Source organism: Mauremys mutica, chromosome 12 (genome assembly GCF_020497125.1).
Source record: "Mauremys mutica isolate MM-2020 ecotype Southern chromosome 12, ASM2049712v1, whole genome shotgun sequence".
NCBI classification, from domain to species: Eukaryota; Metazoa; Chordata; order Testudines; family Geoemydidae; genus Mauremys; species Mauremys mutica.
In genome coordinates, this window is record NC_059083.1 from 6,085,278 (window position 1) to 6,108,870 (window position 23,593).

The 23,593-nt window shown below is 49.5% G+C and overlaps 1 protein-coding gene across 1 annotated transcript; it reads left to right on the top strand.

Moving 5' to 3' along the window:
* The first annotated feature begins 676 nt into the window (after nucleotides 1–676).
* On the top strand, nucleotides 677–17,838 carry LOC123345838 (C-type lectin domain family 2 member D-like). The gene is made up of 6 exons (XM_044982897.1): nucleotides 677–710; nucleotides 11,436–11,588; nucleotides 12,495–12,602; nucleotides 14,398–14,582; nucleotides 16,031–16,134; nucleotides 17,532–17,838. Exons 1-6 carry the CDS (start codon nucleotides 677–679, stop codon nucleotides 17,659–17,661), a joined length of 714 nt encoding a protein of 237 aa, XP_044838832.1. The 3' UTR covers nucleotides 17,662–17,838.
* Nucleotides 17,839–23,593: the final 5,755 nt, after the last annotated feature.

Genomic DNA, 23,593 nt, shown 5'->3' on the forward strand with positions numbered 1-23,593 from the left:
CGGCGGGTCTGTGCGGGGCTGGCTGCGCGCGGCTCCTGCGGGGGGTCTGCGGTCCCCTCACTAACACTGGCGGGGGGAGGGGTTGCTCCTCCCAGCACCACAAGGAAGGGAAGTGAGGATGCAAAATCAGGACCCTGAGATTGACAGTCCCTAGAACCAACGGGGAGAGGCTAATGCTTTACGTCAGCCTGATTGACAGAGTGGGCAGCTAATCAGGGACTCAGAAAGGTCCTGTCCTCCGTGTGAGCTGGACCCGCCCTGGCGCAGACCAGGGTGACCAGATGTCCGGATTTTATCGGGACGGTCCCAGTATTTGCTTGTTTGTCCCGCGTCACTGGACAAGCAAACGCCTGCCCTGCGCTGCTGGGCACGGGGGGAGCCCGGAGGGGCTCTGCCCCCCCCGCCCCCTCCTTCCCCCTTGGATCCCTCCCCAATCCCCGCCTCCAGCCCTGCCCCCTCACTGCCCCCCCTTTCCATATTTCATCCCTCTGATCTGGTCCCCCTGGGTCACACAGACTCAGGGGGGCCAAGCTAAGGAGAGATCAGATCCTGTGCTGGGAGCCGGGATGCAGCCACAGAGCCAGCGGGGCCAGAGAAGCAGCCCAGGGTGCTGGAGGCAGAGCAGCAGCAGCAGCGCTGAGGCCAAGTGACGCTGGGGCGGATGCTCGACCGCCGCATGGTCCTTCATCGGGTGCCTGCCAGACGAAAAGGTTGGGGACCACTGGTCTAACGAGACCATTCAATTGACAGCAGGACGCTAAGGGAGGGAAAATCACTTCTGAAGTGGTAACGAGAGTGGCCCATTACAAACAGTTGACGAGGAGGTGTGAGTAACAATAGGGAGAAATTAGTATGAGAGAAAGTAGGTTTAGGTTTTGTAGTGACCCAACCACTCCTGGCCTTTATTCAGGCCTAATCTGATGGTGTCCAGTTTGCAAATGAATTCCAGTTCTTTATGTTCCCTCCCTTGGGGCAGGTAATTCCATCCCTGTCCATTACAGGGGTGTCCTGCCCTTCCCACTGAAGCAGCTGGTGCTGGCTGCTGTTGGAGTCGCTCCCTTCAGATCGGCTCAGCTGGGAAGCTGTGTCTGCTGCTGGGACGTTATTGATATAAATGGGGACCATATAGAACATGGGTTGCAACCAAGGTCCTGTAGTGGCACCAAACCTTGGGTAAAGGGGGTCATCTAAGGTGTCTAAGACCAGGTTCTGGGTTGCTGGTTATGATTATGCTGTCTGTATGTCTGCGTATCATTTTGTAGTTGAAGTTATAAGTATTGGCTCTGTAATGTCTGTATTCTGTATTATGCTCTGCCTCTGGGAAGTGTCCCAGACAAAGCTGATGTTAGCCCGGCATAGCTGGCTTGATGGCCCATTAAAGGGCCATCGGCTACACAATTGACCCATGGAGAGAAGGCAGACACGCCTTGTGACTCAGCAAAGTATGCAGGGACTGGCCCATGTGACTCCAGGCTCCATTTTGCTGTAAATTTCCACAGTGAAGACAAAGGGATTCTTACACCTGGAAAAGCCTATATAAGGCTAATGCCTCATCTCCATCTTGTCTTCAACCCTGCTTCTGACCTCTGGAGGGACTGTGCTACAAACTGAAGCTTTACACAAGGGACTGAACGACCCATCCCAGCGGGGATGTATTCCAGAGACTCAATTTGAACCTGCAGTTTACTCCAGCACTGCTGCAAGCCTGAACTAAGAACTTTGCCATTACTGTATGTAATTGATTCCATTTAACCAATTCTACCTCTCATTTCCACCTTTTTCCCTTTGTAAATAAACCTTTAGATTTTAGATTCTAAAGGATTGGCAACAGCGTGATTTGTGGGTAAGATCTGATGTGTATATTGACCTGGGTCTGGGGCTTGGTCCTTTGGGATCGAGGGAACCGTTTTCTTTTATTGGGGTGTTGGTTTTCATAACCATTCATCCCCAGGACGAGTGCACTGGTGGTGATGCTGGGAGACTGGAGTGTCTAAGGAAATTGCTTGTGTGACTTGTGGTTAGCCAGTGGGGTGAGACCAAAGTCCTTTTTGTCTGGCTGGTTTGGTTGGCCTTAGAGGTGGAAAAAACCCCAGCCTAGGGCTGTGACTGCCCTGTTTGAGCAATTGGTCCTGATTTGGCACTCTCAGTTGGGTCCCGCCAGAATCGCTCCGTCACAGTGGCGTAGTCGTGCTTGGATCCACAGAACCAGGTCAATTAAGCTTTGGGTCAGAACCCCACGCTATCCAAATTTTAACTTTGGGATTGAGAGTTTGGTTGGTTAAAGATCAGTGACCATGAGACAGAAAGCATCAGGAAAAGCAAGGAAACTGCAAGCCTTGAGAGACAGCCTGCAGTTTGATTATGAGCAAGAACTGGCAAAAATTCGAATGGAAGAGAAGCAAGTCTTGGCCCAGCTGGAGAAAGAGGCGGCCGAGAGAAAGAGAGAGGCAGCTGAGAGCAAAAGAGGCAGCTGAGAGAGCGAAAGAGTCTGCTAAGAGAGAAGAAAAAGCTCGTAAGGGACGTCTGGAGCTGCTGGCTGCTGAGGAGGAGACTCACAAGATGCAACAAGAAACTGCTAGACTCCAGCTCCAAGTCAAAAAAGCAGTGGAAGAACGGCAGAGACTGTATCCTCTGGAAAATCCAGTTTATAACTGTGTTGATATGTGGTATTACTCTGGGCAGTTCTCTGGGTTTAACCCGTTTTGCTATGGCTATGGAGAGGGGGATTCTAACCTGGTGGAAAATATCTGTTTGTCTGTGCAAGAAAGCAGTGTGTCTGTAAATGAAGTTTCTGAATGTCGGTCCAATGTCTCAGAAGGAAATCTGGAGTTAGATCAAGAGCAGAAAGATCTCATTGGGGAGGAAAATGTTTCTCAGGTTAAATCCCTAACTGAGGAAGGAGAGGGTAAATTTGTAATGGGTAATGGATTGTTGGCTAGTGCAGCTTGTAGAAGTAAACCTGAAATGGGTAACTGTGTTTTGCTAAAAGTAGCTCAGTGTGGTGAAAAGAGCAGCAGCTTATCTGTTGGGAGAGGCAATGTGCCTGGTAGGGAAAGTTTGGAGGAGCGTAGGCAGCCTTGTGAGCTGATGGCGTTGTCTAATCAGCAGTTTGGGAAGGGAGGGATAGTGGAAGATGAGTGTCCATATCCCTTACCTGTTTCCTGTGTGGAGAAATGTGACAGTGGAGGAAATGTGCCTGTCTCTGTCAGGGGTATTGACTTGCCTATGAAGGAAGCTACCCCAGTCTCCAAGCAGTTGTCTGTGAACAGCCCTGTGTGCTGGGACAAGGGAAGTGAAATCCCAAGCTGTGTGTCTGGTAAAGGAGAATGTGTCTCCGGCTCTTCTGTGTCTGTGGAGCAGACAGAAGGTGCCTGTCAGCCTGTGATGGTTGAGGGTGATTCAGTTGTCTCGGAGTTGGTTGTAAATACAGCTAAAGCCCAGGAAGGGAATAGTCCTGAGTTTGTGTCTGCTGGGGAGAATGGCACTGTGACTAGGTTGCATCCAGTTAGTGTCATAGCAAGGTCCCAAAGACCAGACAGTTCTGGTGCTTGTAGTTTGCCAGTTGCTAATGTGTGGTTGGAAAAGGGTGCAGCAACTCTGTCTGATCAGGGTGATGCCCTAGCCAGGGCACAAGGAGAGCATGAAGGTGAGTTAAGTGTGTTACCTACTGACAGTTTGACAACTTGTAGCAAGAAGGAAAAGATTCCTGAACTTGTTCATGGCCAAGGGAAGGAGACTGCTTCTGACCTGTTATCTAGAAAGTCTGTAGGTGTGCCTAAAAGGGGATTGTGTAGAAATCCGCCTGTTGGGCCTGAAGTGAGTCTAAATGTAAGTGAGACCCAGAAAGCGTCTGTGGTTGCTCAGGGAAGTGTTCCTGTAGAGCAAGCCCTAGGTGGAGAGGGGAAGGGCAGAATTTCTGTGAGGGGTGAATTGCTGCTTAGAGAAGCTCCTAGGGAAAGGAATCCTCATGGTAGCCTGTGCAAGCAGTTTACTGCAACTGAAGGGTGTAAAAGTGATTTAATCAAGGAAGTTTCAGTTCCTAACAGCCAGAAATTTTCTGTTGTGAATGGATCCACTGACTTTCCTTTTGAGAGATCCAGTGTGGGCAGCTTTGAAAAGGTCTCAGGTGGAGTAGAAGCTGTTAAGGAAGTTGAGCAGCCCTATAACCACCTGGCTGTGTGTAGCCAGCTTGTTGGGGAGACAATGCTGTTGGGACAGGAATGTCTCCATGCTGAATCGGTAAGTGAGCAGTCTGTGCTTCAGGATCTGAGGACGGATTCAGTTACTGGTGTTTCAAAGCAGAACAGTTTTATGGCTGAATGCTTAAGGAGGCAGGGGAGAGCAAGCCAGCTCTCACCCTCAGACTCTTTGGATTGGTGTGGTATCTCTGTAAGACAAAGTCCAGCCTTGGAATCCATAGCAGCTAAGAAGTTAAAAGCTAGTGTCTGTGTTGATGCGAATTACTTGGCTGGCAGGGAGAAGAAAGAATTGCTAATAGCTGTTAGCACAGAGGGCCCACCCCATCAGCCAGTGAATTCGGTTAAGCAAGAGAAATCAGGGTTTAATCCAGAAGGAAAGAGAAGACTGAATTTTGCAAAGGGAAGCCACAGGTTAACCCTAAAATGCCCAAACTCCAATGGTATTGAGCCAAGGGTGTGGCATGACAAATATGATTGTAAATGGACACTTGCAATGAATTTTTTGTTATTACTAATGCTAAATTTTGTAACTAATGTGTTGCTATTGCCAAGAACTGTAACAATGTACAATGTGCCCAATCTGTTGGAAAGTCCCTTGAACATGTTGAAAGAAATACATGAAAACACACTTTATGTTAGAGGGCCTTGCTATACTGATGTTTCACAGTTAATGCATGTAAACAGTGTTGGAACTTTTCACAGGGGAAAATACATTCAAGACCTGATGTGCTGCATGAAAGGGGAAACTGAGGCACACTACCATATTGCTTTCATGGCTAAATGCCAAGAGTCCTGTACTATGAACAACATCAATATCTACATTGGTTTAATGTTAATTGGGTTCAAAACATTGGCCAAAGCTGGTATGGATAAAGTAGCTGTTTTCTTTAGCTCTTGGCAAGATCACATGAAACATGCAGGAACCATGCTGCAAAAGCTAACCAAGTTATACCTTAAGTTTGTAAAGAGATCCATTCATGTTATTGAACATGACTTTGATAAACCATTTCGGTTATACACTGGTACGGCCTCTAGCCCAACACTAGCTGTAGTGAGACAGACCCAAGGAAAGGGGGCTCTTGGGATGCAGTCAGCGATGTTTTGTCATCCCTTCCTGCATCAATTTTGCGTTGGGGGTGTGACGTTATTGATATAAATGGGGACCATATAGAACATGGGTTGCAACCAAGGTCCTGTAGTGGCACCAAACCTTGGGTAAAGGGGGTCATCTAAGGTGTCTAAGACCAGGTTCTGGGTTGCTGGTTATGATTATGCTGTCTGTATGTCTGCGTATCATTTTGTAGTTGAAGTTATAAGTATTGGCTCTGTAATGTCTGTATTCTGTATTATGCTCTGCCTCTGGGAAGTGTCCCAGACAAAGCTGATGTTAGCCCGGCATAGCTGGCTTGATGGCCCATTAAAGGGCCATCGGCTACACAATTGACCCATGGAGAGAAGGCAGACACGCCTTGTGACTCAGCAAAGTATGCAGGGACTGGCCCATGTGACTCCAGGCTCCATTTTGCTGTAAATTTCCACAGTGAAGACAAAGGGATTCTTACACCTGGAAAAGCCTGTATAAGGCTAATGCCTCATCTCCATCTTGTCTTCAACCCTGCTTCTGACCTCTGGAGGGACTGTGCTACAAACTGAAGCTTTACACAAGGGACTGAACGACCCATCCCAGCGGGGATGTATTCCAGAGACTCAATTTGAACCTGCAGTTTACTCCAGCACTGCTGCAAGCCTGAACTAAGAACTTTGCCATTACTGTATGTAATTGATTCCATTTAACCAATTCTACCTCTCATTTCCACCTTTTTCCCTTTGTAAATAAACCTTTAGATTTTAGATTCTAAAGGATTGGCAACAGCGTGATTTGTGGGTAAGATCTGATGTGTATATTGACCTGGGTCTGGGGCTTGGTCCTTTGGGATCGAGGGAACCGTTTTCTTTTATTGGGGTGTTGGTTTTCATAACCATTCATCCCCAGGACGAGTGCACTGGTGGTGATGCTGGGAGACTGGAGTGTCTAAGGAAATTGCTTGTGTGACTTGTGGTTAGCCAGTGGGGTGAGACCAAAGTCCTTTTTGTCTGGCTGGTTTGGTTGGCCTTAGAGGTGGAAAAACCCCAGCCTAGGGCTGTGACTGCCCTGTTTGAGCAATTGGTCCTGATTTGGCACTCTCAGTTGGGTCCCGCCAGAATCGCTCCGTCACAGCTGCTCTCCCAGGTTCTGTCCTGCCAGGGGTGCAGGGACTTCATGGGGCTCCCCCAAGGGCAGAGAGAGAGAACTGCCCCCCCCCCCCATGCAAAATTCCAGGCTCTCACATTGAACTATAACGACTTCTTGTGAACTATCTGCATAAGGGAAAGCAAATTCATTCCTGTCAATTCAGGTGTGTCTGGAGCAATTGTATAAACAGACATCACCAATCAGAGCTGGGGGTCTGGCCCCATTGACTGCAGCAGATTGACTACAGTGGATTCACACCAGCCCGGGATCTGGCCCCACTCTCTCTCCATGGAACTGACCCCAGTCCAGCACCTGCCTCCATGGATTTGTCAAGTGCTTTGGGATCCTTCAGATGACAATTGATGTAGAGAAACCAGGGCCGTCCTAGCACTGTCGGCTCTAACTGACCCTGCTGTGCAGGGCTGGGGCTGGGCAGATAAACACCGACAGGAGCCAGCCAGAGCAGTGGTTTCTCCAGGAATTGAAATTAGGGGGGGTGTTCGAATTTACAGGGGGGGTGTCAGGGCCAATGAGCTATGTAAAAGAGATATGAATAAAGTAAATGTTTTGTTAGGATTATGCAAATTTAACATAAGAATAATGCAAGTTACACCAAAACACATAACAGGTCTAGATTTCTAAAAAAATATATACATTTTTAAAAAAAGTATTTAATTTAAATTGACTTTTGAAAAGTAAGCCATCATGGGGTAAGAGGGAAGATCCTCTCATGGATCAGTAACTGGTTAAAAGATGGGTAGGAATAAATTATCAGTTTTCAGAATGGAGAGAGATAAATAGTGGTATCCCTGAGGGGTCGGTACTGGGACCAGTGCTGTTCAACATATTCATAAATGATCTGGAAAAATGGGTAAACAGTGAGGTGGCAAAATTTGCAGATGATACGAAACTATTCAAGATAGGTAAGTCCCAGGCAGACTGCAAAGAATTACAAAGAGATCTCATAAAACTGGGTGACTGGGCAACAAAAATGGCAGATGAAATTTAATGTTGATAAATGCAAAGTAATGTACATTGGAAAACAATCTCAACTATACATACAAAATGAAGGAGTCTGAATTAGCTGTTAACGCTCAAGAAAGATCTTGCAGTCATTGTGGATAGTTCTCTGAAAACATCCACTCAGTGTGCAGCGGCAGTCAGTGATTCCCAACGTTCTGTTTGCTTTTTTAAAAAGAACAGGAGCACTTGTGGCACCTTAGAGACTAACAAATTTATTTGAGCATAAGCTTTCGTGGTCTACAGTCCACTTCAACGGATGTAGCCCATGAAAGCTTATGTTCTTTTTGCAATACAGACTAACACGGCTGCTCCTCTGAAACCTTTGCTTTTTTAAGAAAGGGATAGATAATAAGACAGAAAATATCATATTGCCTCTATATAAATCCATGGCACATGTACACCTTGAATACTGTGTGCAGATCTGGTTACTCTATCCCAAAAAAGACATACTGGAAATGCAAAAAGTACAGAGATGGGCAACTAAAATGATTAGGGGTATGAAACAGGAGAAAAAATTAAAATGACTTGGAATTTTCAGCTTAGAAAAGAGACAACTAAGGGGGGATATGCTAAAGGTCTATAAAATCTTGACTGATGTGAAGAAAGTGAATAAAGTAAATGTTTTGTTAGGATAATCCAAATTTAACATAAGGAAAATGCAAGTTACACCAAAACACATAACAGATCTAGATTTCTAAAAAAAAAAAATTAATAAAAATGTATTTAATTTAAATTGACTTTTGAAAAGTAAGCCATCATGGGGTAAGAGGGAAGATCAGTAACTGGTTAAAAGATGGGAAACAAAGGGTAGGAATAAATTATCAGTTTTCAGACTGGAGAGAGATAAATAGTGGTATCCTTGAGGGATCAGTACTGGGACCAGTCCTATTCAACATATTCATCTGGAAAAATGGGTAAACAGTGAGGTGGCAAAACTTGCAGATGATACAAAACTATTCAAGATAGTTAAGTCCCAGGCAGACTGCGAAGATCTACAAAGGGATATCACAAAACTGGGTGACTGGGCAACAAAATGGCAAATTAAATTCAATGCTGATAAATGCAAAGTAATGCAAATTGGAAAGCAATCTCAACTATACATACAAAATGATGGCATCTGAATTAGCTGTTAACACTCAAGGAAGACATCTTGGAGTCATTGTGGATAGATCTCTGAAAACATCCACTCCATGTGCAGCAACAGTTACAAAAGCAAACAATGTTGGGAATCATTAAGAAAGGGATAGATAAGACAGAAAATATCATATTGCCTCTATATAAATCCATGGTACGTGCACACCTTGAATAGTGTGTGTAGATCTGGTCACCCATCCTAAAAAATATATATTGGAATTGGAAAAGGTACAGAGATGGGCAACTAAAATGATGAGGGGTATGAAACAGGAGGAGAGATTAAAGTGACTGGGAATTTTCAGCTTAGAAAAGAGATGACTAATGGGGATATGATAGAGGTCTACAAAATCTTGACTGGTGCGAAGAAAGTGAATAAGGAAATTTTATTTAATCCTTCACATAACACAAGAACTAGCAGTCACCGAATGAAATTAATAGGCAGCAGATTTAAAAAAAACAAAAGGAAGTATTTCTTCACACAATATAAAGTCAACCCAGGGAACTCTTTGCCAGGGGATGCTGTGAAGACCAAAATTATAACAGGATTTTAAAAAGAACTAGATAAATTCCTGGAGAACAGGTCCATCTGTGGCTATTAGCCAGGATGAGGGGGATGCAACGCCATGCTCTGAGTGTCCCTAGCCTGTTTGCCAGAAGCTGGGAATGGGCAACAGAGGATGGATCACTTGATGATTCCCTGTTCTATTCATTCCCTCTGAAGCACCTGGCCTTGACCACTGTTGTAAGACAGGGTACTGGGCTATATGGACCATGGGTCTGACCCAGTATGACCATTCATATGTAAAAATTAATAAAAATGTTTAGTACAGAAACTCCCCAACATAATGACCTCTCAAGATAGCAACAATGTGAGATAACAACCTTGGCAAATACTGCATTTTAAAAATCTTGGCCTACTGGGAAACATATTTATATAAGTTTCCATTCCCAGTCACAAATCTAGCATTCTGGAGCAAAGTGACTAAAATATAGTCCAACAAACAAATGTTTATTTAACATGCCCCTCACTTTTCCCTCCACCGCACTCCACTCACCGGTGTTGTCCTTGGTCAGTGGAGACTCAGAGTTCAGAGGTGCTTTCACGTGAGTACACCTTCCAGGTGGGGGACAAAAAGGCACAGTTTGCTCTGGCCACGGCTGTTCGTTGTCCCATGGTTCACTCCACCACTCTGTTGCCAATGGCCCTGCACAGTCACCTTCTGCTGTCACCTACCACTGTGACCTCTGCAAGTTGGTCTCTTGAGGTTCCACCAGCTCTCAGTGATTTCAGCTGAGCCCTCAGTGCGGGAACCTCGCTGCTAGTGCAGTCTGGGCTGTCTCTTACACAAAAACACTGTACCCACAGGAACACTCTCCCCACAACAGGACTAAGCACTTAGACCTGAGTGTCAGTGATTTCAGCTGCAGTGGTCACTTAACAGAACAAAAGACTATCTATGGAGCCTAATCAGCTCTGTCTTTAAACAGTGGAGAGGGACAGGTCCCCACCCTCTCTCTTGATGCCTTCAAATCATCACAGACTAAGTACAGTTCTACTGCCCTTTACTCATACAATAAGAACAACATTTCATCCCCCCTTCCCCCACATTCAAGTGGTTTGTAACCCAACCCCAGCCAAAATCTATCACTTGGACAACACAGCTCTGTTTGCTGGATACCTAGGTAGATTAGGTGTGAATGTAAATATAATCTGGCCCTGAAGCCTTTCCCCCCCAACCCCCAGCTCATCACTAGCTGTCAGGGAGAAGCAGCAAAGAATCCTGTGGCACCTTATAGACTAACAGACGTTTTGCAGCATGAGCTTTCATGGGTGAACACCCACTTCGTCGGATGCAAGTAGTGGAAATTTCCAGGGGCAGGTATATATATGCAAGCAAGAAGCAAGCTAGAGATAACGAGGTTAGTTCAATCAGGGAGGATGAGGCCCTGTTCTAGCAGTAGAGGTTGAAAACCAAGGGAGGAAAAACTGGTTCTGTAGTTGGCAAGCCATTCACAGCCTCATCCTCCCTGATTGAACTAACCTCGTTATCTCTAGCTTGCTTCTTGCTTGCATATATATACCTGCCCCTGGAAATTTCCACTACTTGCATCCGAAGAAGTGGGTATTCACCCACAAAAGCTCATGCTGCAAAACGTCTGTTAGTCTATAAGGTGCCACAGGATTCTTTGCTGCTTTTACAGATCCAGACTAACACGGCTACCCCTCTGATACTTGACATATTTTATCATACACTGTATAAGCTTTTAAAGTGTGTATTAATGTTTCAGTTTAAATTCAGATTTCCAAACAGTCACTAAATTGGTATGTAACTAGCTCACAAAACTTGGGGGGGTGTTGGGAAAATTCAGGGGGGGTTGTACACCCCCCCTGGGGGGCGTGTAGGGAAATCACTGAGCCAGAGTAACCCGACAATTCTCTCCACAGGCAAACCCTCGAACCCAGACCCCACGGGATGGGACAGCAGTGAAAGGAAACAGAACAAGGATGATTCAGCGACCTGGAGTTGATTTGGGCAGCACCTGCTAAGGCCCAGTTGACCCTGGGGATCAAAGCAGTGCCAAGGGAAGCTTTGAAACAGTTCATTCAAACACAGCTCAGACCCAGCCTGGCTGGTTGGGGTAAAACTCACAATCCAATTATAGTTGACAGGAGTTTTTCCTGATCACCCCACGTAGCCAAACCACACCTGAGCTGTAATCCAGTGAGCTGCTTTGAAACTGTCCTTACGAAGGGCTCTGCCAGCCCCACCGCGAACAAGCCTCAGTGACCGGTGGCTGCAGACAGGTGGTTCAGATGACCGAGTCTCCCGGTTGGAGTCCGTGAGCCTTTGAGAGAGAAAAGATTTGGGACGAGTCGTCTCCTGCTGAGGAGCCAGATCCAGACCTGGGTTCCCAGGAAACCGCAATGAATCAAAACGGAACATCTTATGTGCCCATCCCCCCCCAGGGTGGAGAGAGCTGCACAATCTGCCCTACAGGTACAGCTGCCTCTGTGGGGTCTTCTTAACCCTCTCCTGTCCAACCCGCATTCACTCAGCGAGGGCCTTTAGCTCCCTCTAGTGGCTGGTCCGTGTAAAATACACAAGTCAGCTGCGGCCTTCAATATACACCTCTATCTTGATATGACGCTGTCCTCAGGACCCCCAAAATATTACCATGTTATAGGTGAAACCGCGTTATACTGAACTTGCTTTGATCCACCAGAGTATGCAGCTCTGCCCCCCAGCACTGCTTTACCGTGTTATATCCGAATTCGTGTTGTATCAGGCTGCGTTATATCGAGGTAGAGGGGTACTGCGGCCTTTAGCCCAGGCAGGAGCCGTCTGTGGCTTTCGATCCAGAGGTCCCTGCTCAGTCCCTGCGTATTCACCCCACTTCCTCCCTCAGCGCTAGACAGGATGGTCAACTTTCCATCAGCGCCTTCTGGGTGGGAAATGCTTTTTTGAACAAAAAAATGTTCCACAATTTTTTTTGTTCTGAAGTTTTCAGGGTTTCAAATGCAAACAATGCCAGGCTGCATTCCAGATGGACACATTTTGTGGGGAAGGGATTTTTCTGTTAGAAAACAAGAGAAGAATCAGTTTTTTATTTATTATGTTAGGGTCTCCTCCCTCCAATCTCTCCTGTTTTAACTAAATACTTTCACTGGAAACATTTTCAAGGGGCAGGGGAAATCTCTGAAAACCTCCAATTGAAACCCCCTGTTTTTTCTGACCCCTCCCAAAAAGTTGAAAGCACTTCCCCCCTCATTCTAAATGCATCTCTGTATTTGCAGAATATTCCCTGTTTTCAAATGATCTCCAGCTGATGCAGTTAATCAGTGTAGGGCCCTGCACCCCCTGCCGTAGCAGCAGCGTGAGCATTCCTGGCTGTTTCTGTTACAGGTTTGCTGTCTGGGTTGGAACCAAGGGCCCGTCGCTGGGCAGTTCCGAGTGTGGGTCTCAATCTCATCCTGAGCATCCTCCTCCTCATCGTCACCATCGCACTGTCAGGTGAGTGTGGAGCCTGCACTGACCCCGTCTCTGCACCTTCCACTCCGTGCTGGAAACATCACAAGCCCCCCTGCTCCCACCACAGCCCACCCCTGCTTCAACTGTCACATCAGACTCTGCTGAGCCCGTGGGGTTTCTGTGGGGTCTCCCCCTCCTCCAATGTCCCACTGGCTGTTGGGTAACTCTGCTGTCGCCCAAACACACCTGGTTACCCAGGGCTGTGAGTCACCGTGTTACCCCCCTTGCTTCCAGCGGGAGGGATCTGTACCTGCGCCTGACTGGCTGTCAGCTCCCTGACCCCACCAGCCTTTCAGCCTCACAAGCCCTCTCCTCCCGGCTAGGCCAGCCCTGTCTTTGCCCTGCAGGTAACAATAGCTGCACCCCAGTCCCTGCGTCCCTTTGCAGCGCTCCCCTGTGACATCCAGCCCTGACACCGGGTCCTCACAGAAATCCCAGCTCCTCTGCCCCCAGAGATGCCATGTGTCCCTGTCCAATAGTTTTACTTTATATTGCTGTATCACGCACAGCACTTCTGAGCACTGGGTCTGCACTCAGCTTCCCTGGCTAATAAAGCCACCCACCCAAAGTCCAGTCTCTTGCCGAGCTGGCCGGCTTCACAGGAATGAGGCTCCAAGCCTGCCTGAAAGCCCCCTGCTCCTCCTCGGTGAATGGATCCAGTGGGGCCAGTACAGTGAGAAGTTATTTAAAAGCTCTGCTCACTCGATAAAATGTTCTTCTGACCCCAAAGGGCCAGTCACATCACCAGGCCAGTATTAGGTTGGATCTTACCCAAGATACCACCCTGCCAGCCAGTGCTTTAGTACCTAAAACTAAAGGTTCATTATACAAGAAAGAACAAGAAGAGAGAGAGTTGTCAAATGGCCAAGCAGTCAGATACATACAGAGACTTCAGAGTCCATAGATCAGATTCTTAGCTGCATTGGTGTTTGCTGGCTTGAAAGTCCCCCTGGAACATCCCCAGCTTGGATGGGTCACTCAGTCCTTTGCTCAGAGCTTCAGTTTGCAGAGAAGTTCCTGCAGAGGTGAGGAGCAGGATTGAAGACAAAATGGACATGGTGCAGCTGCCCATTATGTTCTTTTGCTATGTGGCTGGCACTTCCTGTGTCCCAAACACAAGCTCACAGCACATGGCATGGAAGAGCTGTAGAGTTCTCTGTCCCCCGGCCTGCCCCTATGTGTCTTGCTGACTCAAGGTGTAGCCCCGTCTCCTTTCCATGGGTTCATTGTACAGCTGATGACCCTGGATGGGCCACTGAGCAGGCTGGGCAGTGCCGATGCCAATCTGTCTGGGGGTGTCACCCAGACACACAGCACAGCTATACCCCACACATCTATAGCTCATAGCACAGAAGTGATACAAACATATAAACGAGGTGATCGTGCTTGGCAAATCATAACACTTTCGCAGCTCCCTCACACGGCCTGTCTGGCCAGCTCGGTTGCCATTTGATAATATTGGTATCAATAACATCACTAAGTGTCCCACATATTCCACTGCGTCCCAGTCTGTGCTTGCAGGGACCAAAATGGGGACCCCAGCAAAAGAGTTCAGGGCTGGAAGCGAGACCCCGAATTCACAGCTGGCGTCGCTGTGGGGAGCTGGTGGGTGGCGCTGGCCTCTCTCTGTTGTGAAGGGGAACGTGCCCAGGCACAAGCGCAGCTTCCCATGGTGTGGAGGGGGTGCGGGGTTCCGTGGTGTGGTGTCACTGGGGCTTGTTGCCGTGGCTACAGAGGGTGACGGGCAGATCTCTCACCGTTACTTTCTCATCTCCAGCAAAGAAACCTGAGCCGTGTCCAGCTTGTGCTGCCTGCCCAGTGGCTGCCTGCCCAGATGGCTGGGTCGGGTACCTGGAGAAGTGTTACTATTACTCACAGGCTGAAGGGAACTGGACCCACAGCCAGAGCAACTGCTCTGCCCTCGGTGCCTCCCTGGCTGTGATTGACACCCAGCAGGAAATGGTGAGACCCAGATTCTGGGCTGCACAGGGTGGGGGTGGCAAAGGCGGCTTTATGCTGGGCTTGCTCTGGGGCTGGCAGGGACCCAGATGCTGCTTGAATTTAGGGCAACTTCTCACATCCCAGAATAGCCAGAGTGCAGAGAGATCCACCCACTCTCCATCCTCCCCATTCACTTGGGGTTGAGTCGGAGCAGTGTTGGGCTAATGTGCCGACCCTCTGCTCCCGGGAATCCCCAGCGGGGAATCCAGTTGCTTTCCAGCCCCTTTAATGGGACAGGAGCAGCATTGCCAACCCAAATGTTCAAAAATCATCGATCGGGACCCCCCCCAAACCATGAGATTGACTTTAAAATAACAGCTGTCATGGCTTTTAATTTGTTTTCTGGTGTCGTAGCTTTTAGGGGGTCACATTTAAAAGTTTTTCTCTGCAATCATGGGGGCTAAAAACTTAAAGACGAGAGTCTCTTGTAATCACCTGACTCCAGGAGCTGGGGTGTTAAGAAAAACACCAAACAGCATGAGACACTCAGTAAAATCATGGGATTTGGTAAGAATGCAGGAGTGGTAAAGGTCTGGAATGCAGCTGAGAAGCTGAGCCAGAATTTTGATGGGACATTCAGATATTTTCACATTTGTCTCTGTCATGAGTCAGGACAAGAAGTTGAAATACACAAACTTTTTACTTTGCATTCAGTTCCAGAAATGTGTGAAAATATCTGGTTTCCACATTTGATCAAACCAATTTCTTTCATCATTCACATATCAAAGCAGTTTGGTTTGTCAAACCAAATCAGAACATTGTGTTTCAGCTTGGTCCAACATTGAACAGCACCTGTGGCTCCTCATGGGAGTTGTAGTTTGGGGGCCTTCTGTTCCCTTTTGTGTACTGAAAACCCAGGTTGGACTATAGCTCCCATGATGCCCAGCAGTGGCACAGCCAATAGGGGAACCATGGTGCATTATAGGAGATGTAGTCTGGGGGAACTCAACCCAGAATGGAGGTATGAGGCCCAAACTATAACTCCCATGAAGCACCTTGGTAACCCAGCTGGATACAGATTAATGTCGAAAAGACCCGAAACAAAATCATTGCTCAATGGAAAATAGAAACTTTTCAGTGAAATCAAAATTAAATGTAGGAAAAATTCAACTTTATAGGAAACACGTTTTCTGTCTCAGAAATATTTGGATGGAAAATCTTCAGCCAGTTCCGTGAAATACACTGGACTAGTCTTAGCACCATGTCCCTGCATGGGCTGACCAACCCATAGCTCATGGAGCGGACGGCTGCTGCCTCTGAGTTGGGGATGTCATTTCTTGGGGTAGAATTACCAGCCTGGACCACCTGCCCAGCGCTCTGTGTAGCAGCCCAGAGCACCCAGTGTAGGTTGTAGAGATCCCAGACACGGAGATGTGTAACGTGTATTTGCTGTTACTTTTTTAACAAAGGATTTCCTGATGCGCCATAAAGGACGCCTTGACCACTGGATCGGCCTCTGGAGGGAACCAGACCAACCCTGGATGTGGACCAATGGCACCGAATTCAACAACTGGTGGGTCCATGTCAGTTCTATTACTCCGTAAATGTTACAGCTCGCATTTAAAACAGAACACTGGCCTCGTGGTTCAGGCCTGGGGCTGTGACTTGGGAAATCAGGGTGCAGTGCCTGGCCCTCCCATAGATTTGCCATGTGTCCTGGGATGAATTGCTTGAGGCTGGATTTTCACTGCTAGTAGAAGCTGAGATGGGTTCAGTCACTGAGATCCCCTTGGGACTGTCACCTGATGTGCTGAAATTACCTCTGAGCCCATTTTCCCTACCAGATTGGGACTCCAGACCCCTGCCTTGTTGAGCCAGACACGCCAGCCTGCTGCAACCCAGACCCAGGGTCTGGTCCATGCCCTCAAAGCTTCCACTTTAACTGAAAACAACTCAGCAGGTTACCTGTCTCCAGACACCCAGCTCCCAGTGGGATCCAAACCCCAAATAAATCTGTTTTACTCTTTATAAAGCTTATACAGGGCAAATTCATAAATTGTTCACCCTCTATAACACTGAGAGAGAGAGATGCACAGCTGTTTGCTCCCCCAGGTTAATCAGTTACTCTGGGTTTATTAATAAACAAGTGATTTTATTAAGTATAAAAAGTAGGATTTAAGTGGGTTCAAGTAATAACAGCCAGAACAAAGTAAGTTACCAAGCAGAACAAAACAAAACACACAAGGCTAATTTAATACACTGCGGATCTAGTTACAGGTAATATCTCACCCTCAAAGATATTCCAGTAAGCTCACTTCACAGACTGGAGTCTTTCCTAGTCTGGGCCCAATCCTCTCCCCTGGTACAGTCCTGGTTAGTTCCAGCAGACATCTAAGGTGGTAACCAGGGGTTTTCTCATGACTGGCAGCCCCCTTTGTCCTGCTCCACCCCCTGTTATAGCTTTGGCACAAGGCGGGAATCTTTTGTCTGTGCTTGTCCCCATCCCCACCTCATCAATGGAAAAATACCAGGATTAAGTATCATGTGACATGGTCACATCACAGTTAGGCCCCTAGTCTCCATTCTTCCTGGGTTGGCCCACACGTACACAGGAAGGTTTGCAGGTAAATAAACCATTTACCATCAATTGTCCTGGGTAAGGGGAGCCATCAAGTTTCTAAACCACCATTAATGGCCCACACTTCGCATAATTATAGTAGGACCTCAGAGTTATACTTCATATTTCTAGCTTCAGAGACAGGGATTATACGTGCGTACAAATAGGAGGAATCTATTCAGGAGGTTATAACCTTTGTTTTGATACCTTACAAGAGAGCTTTTGCATAAAGCATATTCCAGTTACACCATATTCACACTCATGAGCATATTTCCATAGAACATATGAAGTGCAACGTTACAGCTGCTGTAACAGTTGTGTCGGGTTTTTATTATGATTTGTTGCTGTTGCAGGTTTCCAATAGCGGGACGAGGCCTGTGTGCTTTTGCAAGCCCCGGTGGTATTGCCAGTTCAAGCTGCTCCAAGGAGGGACACTGGATCTGCAGCAAAGCAGCAGAGAAACCAGCAGGCAGAGCAAAGTGACTGACCCTGGATGCGTCGGGCCTTGTCCTGTCAGTGGGGCTGGGCCCAGCTGCCTCAGCGCGTGGGGAACTGGACGGGGCTGGCGAAGGGGGACAGCCCAGCAGCAAGGAAGAGAGACGCTCGCTGAAGGACATCAGGTAGCTCCTCCCCTTGGAGCCTCTGGCCCCCATTGGCCCATTTGGGGGACTGGGGTGAGGGTGCGGATTGGCCGGCAGCCCCCAGCTCACTCTCTGGCACAGAGACAGGAACCTTCTGACTTGGAAATCAGCAGGGGAGCAGCCAAGCTGCTGTGTCCCTCCTGTCAGGGGCCCAGGGCAGGAGCCTGGCCCGGGCTGTGGCTAGAGCCAATGTACCGGCTGGGGCCAGCAGGAGGTGCTGTGACCCCTGCAGCCATGGGCCAAGGACGCATGAACTCTGCTGTGCAGCGAGAAGGGCTGTTGTGCAGGCCCTGCTGAGCGCTGGGGGAGCGAGAAGAGACGCCGCGGCCAGGAGGGGATTGCTGGGACATGCTAGGACAGACGTGTGTGTGTATATACATGTGTGTACAGAATTATTTGTATAATAATAATACACCAGCTCCCACAAGGGAAACTTTTTTGTTTTGTAAACTTTATGTTGAGTATTTGGTTGTCATGGTTTTTGTTCCTATGGCAACTGAGTTAGATTATTAGGGGATAGCCCAGCCGGTTTCAGCCGGTTGGGTGAGCTCTGTGTCTGTAAATAAAATGGTAGTTTTGTTAGCTGTCTGCTGTCTGGCCTCAAGTGATTTCTTCCTAAACCGGCTGCCCCCCACCAAGGATATAACACTTAAGTCCTCGTGTGACTGGCTCCTCCCAACCGAGCAGGGAAACTGAGGGTAGGTTTACACTTACCTTCCCGGTCGACGCGGTGAGTTCGACTTCTCGGAGTTCGAACTATTGCGTCTGATCTAGATGTTCGAACTCCGGAAGCGCTGCGGTCGACTCCGGTACTCCACCACTGCAAACAGCGGTGGCGGAGTCAACGGGGGAGCCACGCAGTTCGACCCTGCCGCGTCTGGACAGGTGAGTAGGTAGAACTAGGGTACTTCAAATTCAGCTACGCTATTCACGTAGCTGAATTTGTGTACCCTAGTTCAACCCCCCTTCTTAGTGTAGACCAGGCCTGAGGCAGCAGCTGCATCCTCCCACCAGGGCTGTGAGCTCCCCTCCCCAACAAGGACTAATGAGCTGAGGACAATGTGAGCCTGTGTCTCTTTTCTTGTCATCCTCCGTTTCCCCTCTGCCTGCCGGGGAGGGCTCCCCCAGAATGAGGGGAAACTCTGCCCATGGGGGGAGAGGGTGATGCCCTCTAGTGGAAGGGCACTGCCCTCACTGGGCTTTTCTCTGAGCTCTGCCTGTTAAAGGGCCGGGCTCTGCACTGGTGTCTCTGCCCTGGGGAAGGAACGGGTCTCTCAGGAGCCCACTGGAGTGTGGGTGCGAGAGATCAAAGAGCCGGGCTGTTCTCTCTCTGGCCAAGCGCAATCCCCAGGCACAATTCCTGATCAGACAAACTGCGAACAGTGACACACATGCACCTTAACCCCAGTGCTAAGCATCAGGAAGATAAAAAGATTTGTATCAGTCATAGTTCCCCCCCACCCCCACTCTGAACTCTGGGATATAGATGTGGGGACCCACATGAAAGACCCCCTAAGTTTATATTCTACCAGTTTATGTTAAACTTCCCCAAGGCACAAAATCCTTTCCTTGTCCTTGGCCATATTGCTGCCACCACCAAGTGATTTACACAAAATTCAGGGAAGGGTCACTTGGAATCCCTGTCCCCCCTCCCCACAAAAAATATCCCCCCCAAGCCCCTTCCACCCCTTTTCCTGGGGAGCCTTGCGAATAATATACCGACCAATTGCCTTAGCAATGTGAGTAAAGACCAGCCCCTTTATCTTTAGGACACTAACATCAGTCAGGTTCTTAAAAGAAGAACTTTCTTATAAAGAAACAAGTAAAAGAATCACACCTGCAAAATCAGGATGGAAGGTAATTTTACAGGGAAATACGATTTAAAACAGAGGATTCCTCTCTGGACTCAGCTTCACAGTTACAAAAACAGGAATAAAACTACCTTTGTAGCATAGGAAAATTCACAAAGTAAAACAAAAGATAACTTACCTAACGCATTTCCTTGCCTACTTACAATTTCTGTAATTTTAGATAGGTCATTCCAGGTATATTTTCAGAAAATTTTGTACCTGCTTGGTCTCCCCCTCTGTTTGGGGAAGGAACAACAAAGAGAGCCACAAACAAATCCTCCCACCCTGCCCCCATTTGAAAGTATCTTCTTTCCTCATTGGTCCTTCTGGTCAGGTGCCAACCAGGTGATTACAGATAAAGCGATTCAGTACAGCTGCCAAGGAGGGATTTTATGCTGCCCTTTTCTCTATATTTATGACAGTATCATGTCAGCAGTTAGAGGCTTCAGCTGAGATCGGGGCCCTGTTGTACCACACGCTGCCCAGACCTACAGGGAGAGACAGTCCCTGCCCCAGCTGAGATCAGGGCCCCGTTTTGCCAGGCGCTGCACAGACACACAGGGAGAGACAGTCCCTGCCCCAGCTGAGATCAGGGCCCCGTTGTGCCGGGCGCTGCACAGACACACAGGGAGAGACAGTCCCTGCCCCAGCTGAGATCAGGGCCCCGTTGTGCCGGGTGCTGCACAGACACACAGGGAGAGACAGTCCCTGCCCCAGCTGAGATCAGGGCCCCGTTGTGCCGGGCGCTGCACAGACACACAGGTAGAGACAGTCCTGGCCCCAAGCAGTTCAAGTCTAAATAGACAAGACAGACAAAGGCTGGGAGAGGAAACTGAAGCACAGAGAGTGTAAGTGATTTGTGGAAAGTCACAGAACAGGTCAGAGACAGGAATAAACCCAGGTGTCCTGAATCCCAAGCCGGGGTCTGGCCGCTCTGTGGCCCATCAACAATAAACACACTCAGCATTTGCACAGTTCAGCAGAAATCTTTACTGTCCATGCGACAGTGACAATCCCTCGCTCTGATCTAGAGCTTTCCAGCAGTAGAGCTCAAAAGCACTTCACAGAGTCTCATTATCCCTGTTTCTCAGCTGGGGAAACTGAGGCACAAAGGGTGACTACTCTGCAGTTACACACCTGCGGCTGGCCCGTGCCAGCTGACGTGGCCTCAGATGAAGGGGCTGTTTAACTGCAGTGCAGTGACTGGGGCTCTGGGATCCCCACGAGGGGGAAAGGTCCTAGAGCCCAGGCTCCAGCCCGAGCCAGAATGTCCACCTGGCAATTAAACAGCCCCTTAGCCCGAGCCCCATGTGCCAGAGCCGGCTGACCCATGTGTCTAACTGTAGCGTAGACCAGCGGTTTCTAACTGGGGGTCGGGACCCCAAAGCGGGTCACGACCAGTGTTCCTTCTAATGTGTTACATCCATGGGCGGAATTAATTTTTGTATATGCACCAATATGGAGGTGATGTGTGACACGTACCAAAATTCATGTGGTGGGGGTGGGGCCGAGAGGTTCGGAGTGTGGGAGGGGGCTCAGGGCTGGGGTGGGGGGGTGAGGACTCTGGCTGTGGGGATGGGGATGAGGGATTTGGGGTTTTGGAGGGGGCTCAGGTCGGGTGGGGGGGTGAGGACTCTGGCTGTGGGGACGGGGATGAGGGATTTGGGGTTTTGGAGGGGGCTCGGAGCTGGGGTGGGGGAGGGTGAGGACTCTGGCTGTGGGGACGGGGATGAGGGATTTGGGGTGTTGGAGGGGGCTCAGGGTTGGGGGGTGGGGGGGTGGGGACTCTGGCTGTGGGGACGGGGATGAGGGATTTGGGGTGTTGGAGGGGGCTCAGGGTTGGGGTGGGGGGGTGAGGACTCTGGCTGTGGGGACGGGGATGAGGGATTTGGGGTGTTGGAGGGGGCTCAGGGCTGGGGGGGGTGGGGATGGGGATGAGGGATTTGGGGTGTTGGAGGGGGCTCAGGGTTGGAGTGTGGGGGGGTGAGGACTCTGGCTATGGGGATGGGGATGAGGGATTTGGGGTGTTGGAGGGGGCTCAGGGTTGGGGTGTGGGGACTCTGGCTGTGGGGACGGGGATGAGGGATTTGGGGTGTTTGAGGGGGCTCAGGGCTGGAGCAGAGGGTTGGGGTGTGAGGATGTAATGAGGTTAGCCGGGGCTCGTCTCTCCCTGGGGTGGCAGGGACCCCCTCCACCTAGCAGGGAATTAGTCCAGCCGCAGGAGTCTTCCTCCGCGGCCTTTGTGAGGGCAGAAACACAGTCAGCCCAGGCCCTGGGGCGATGGTGAGTCAGGTGCACAGGCAGGGGCTGAGCAACAACCGTTTATCAACAGTGAGCCCAGGCCCTGGGTCCAAAGATCTGGGAGGGGGAAGGCCTCCACCCACCTCAAATCCGGGCAGGTCCGTGCTGGGGTAGAAGCATCTTTCTCCGCCACAGCCCTGAGCCCCTGCGTGGGGATTAATAAGTAACTGCCTGGCCATGCAGCTTAGAGGGAACTTAGGTCGCAATTCCATTTTAATGGGGTCGCCAGGGCTGGTGTTACACTTGCTGGGGCCCAGGGCTGAAGCCAAAGACTGAGCCCCACTGCCTGGGGCCAGAGCCCGAGGATTTCAGCCCTGGGTGGCAGGGCTCAGGTTCCAGCCCCCCTGTCCCCAGGGCTGGTGCCCCTGAGGTTTGGCTCTCGCCCCCCGGCCTGGGACAGTGGGACGGCTCAGGCCTCGGTCCCCCCTCCTAGGGCCATGTAGTCATTTTTGTTGTTAGAAGGGGGGCGCGGAGCAATGACATTGGGGGGAGGGATAGCTCAGTGGCAGGGGGTGGGATAGCTCAGTGGTTTGAGCATTGGCCTGCTAAACCCAGGGTTGTGAGTTCAATCCTTGAGGGGGCCACTTAGGGATCTGGGGCAAAAATTGGTCCTGCTAGTGAAGGCAGGGGGCTGGACTCAATGACCTTTCAAGGTCTCTTCCAGTTCTAGGAGATTGGTATATCTCCAATTATTACCTTAACCCCTGGTGCAGACAAAGCCAAAGAGCTGAAGTGTCTTATGCAGAGTCACCCAGCAGGCCTGGGGCATCCTGCCCATCAGCTGAGGCCGGGGGCTAGAGATGGTGCATCAAATGCCAGGGTGGCCCTTCTGTAGCAAAGCCAGGAACAGAACCCAGCCTTCCATGTCCCAGGCCAGTGTGCTATCCACTAGGCCACATTGCCTCCCTCCCCTGACATCGCCGGCAGCAGGGTGCATTCGTCCAGCCCCAGTGACCAACCCCAAAATGAGTCTGTGCTCAGCAGCCCTGTCTCTCCCGCGGACCGGCCCAGTTCTGTTCTCTGGCAGTCACAGGCCCAGCTGTCTGGGGGGCGGCTCCTAAAGACACTGGGGTCTGTTTGGCTTGTCCAGCCAACCTGCCCTCCAGCTTTTCCAGTTCATCTCCTCCTGGGCTGCCGGGCCCCTGAGTACCAGGGCATTCGTTAGCCCCCAGCCCTCCCCGGGGTGCTCCCTGCACTGCCACTGAGCACCCCCACCCTGCTCCTCCAACAGAGACAGTGACCCCAGACATCACCCAGCAACACCAAAATCATGCATTTAGGGATTAATAACAAGAACTATTGTCACAAGCTGGGGAGGCATCAGTTGGCGGTAACAGAGGAGAAGGACCTCGGAGGATTGGCTGATCACAGGATGACTATGAGCCACCAATGTGATATGGCCATGAAAAAAGCTAATGCAGTCATGGGATGCATCAGGCGAGGTATTAGTACCGTTATACAAGGCACTGGTGAGATCTCATCTGGAATACTGTGTGCAGTTCTGGTCTCCCATCTTTAAGAAGGATGAATTCAAACTGGAACAGGTGCAGAGACGGGCTACTAGGATGTTCCCAGGAATGGAAAACCTGTCTTATGCAAGGAGACTCACAGAGCTCGGCTTGT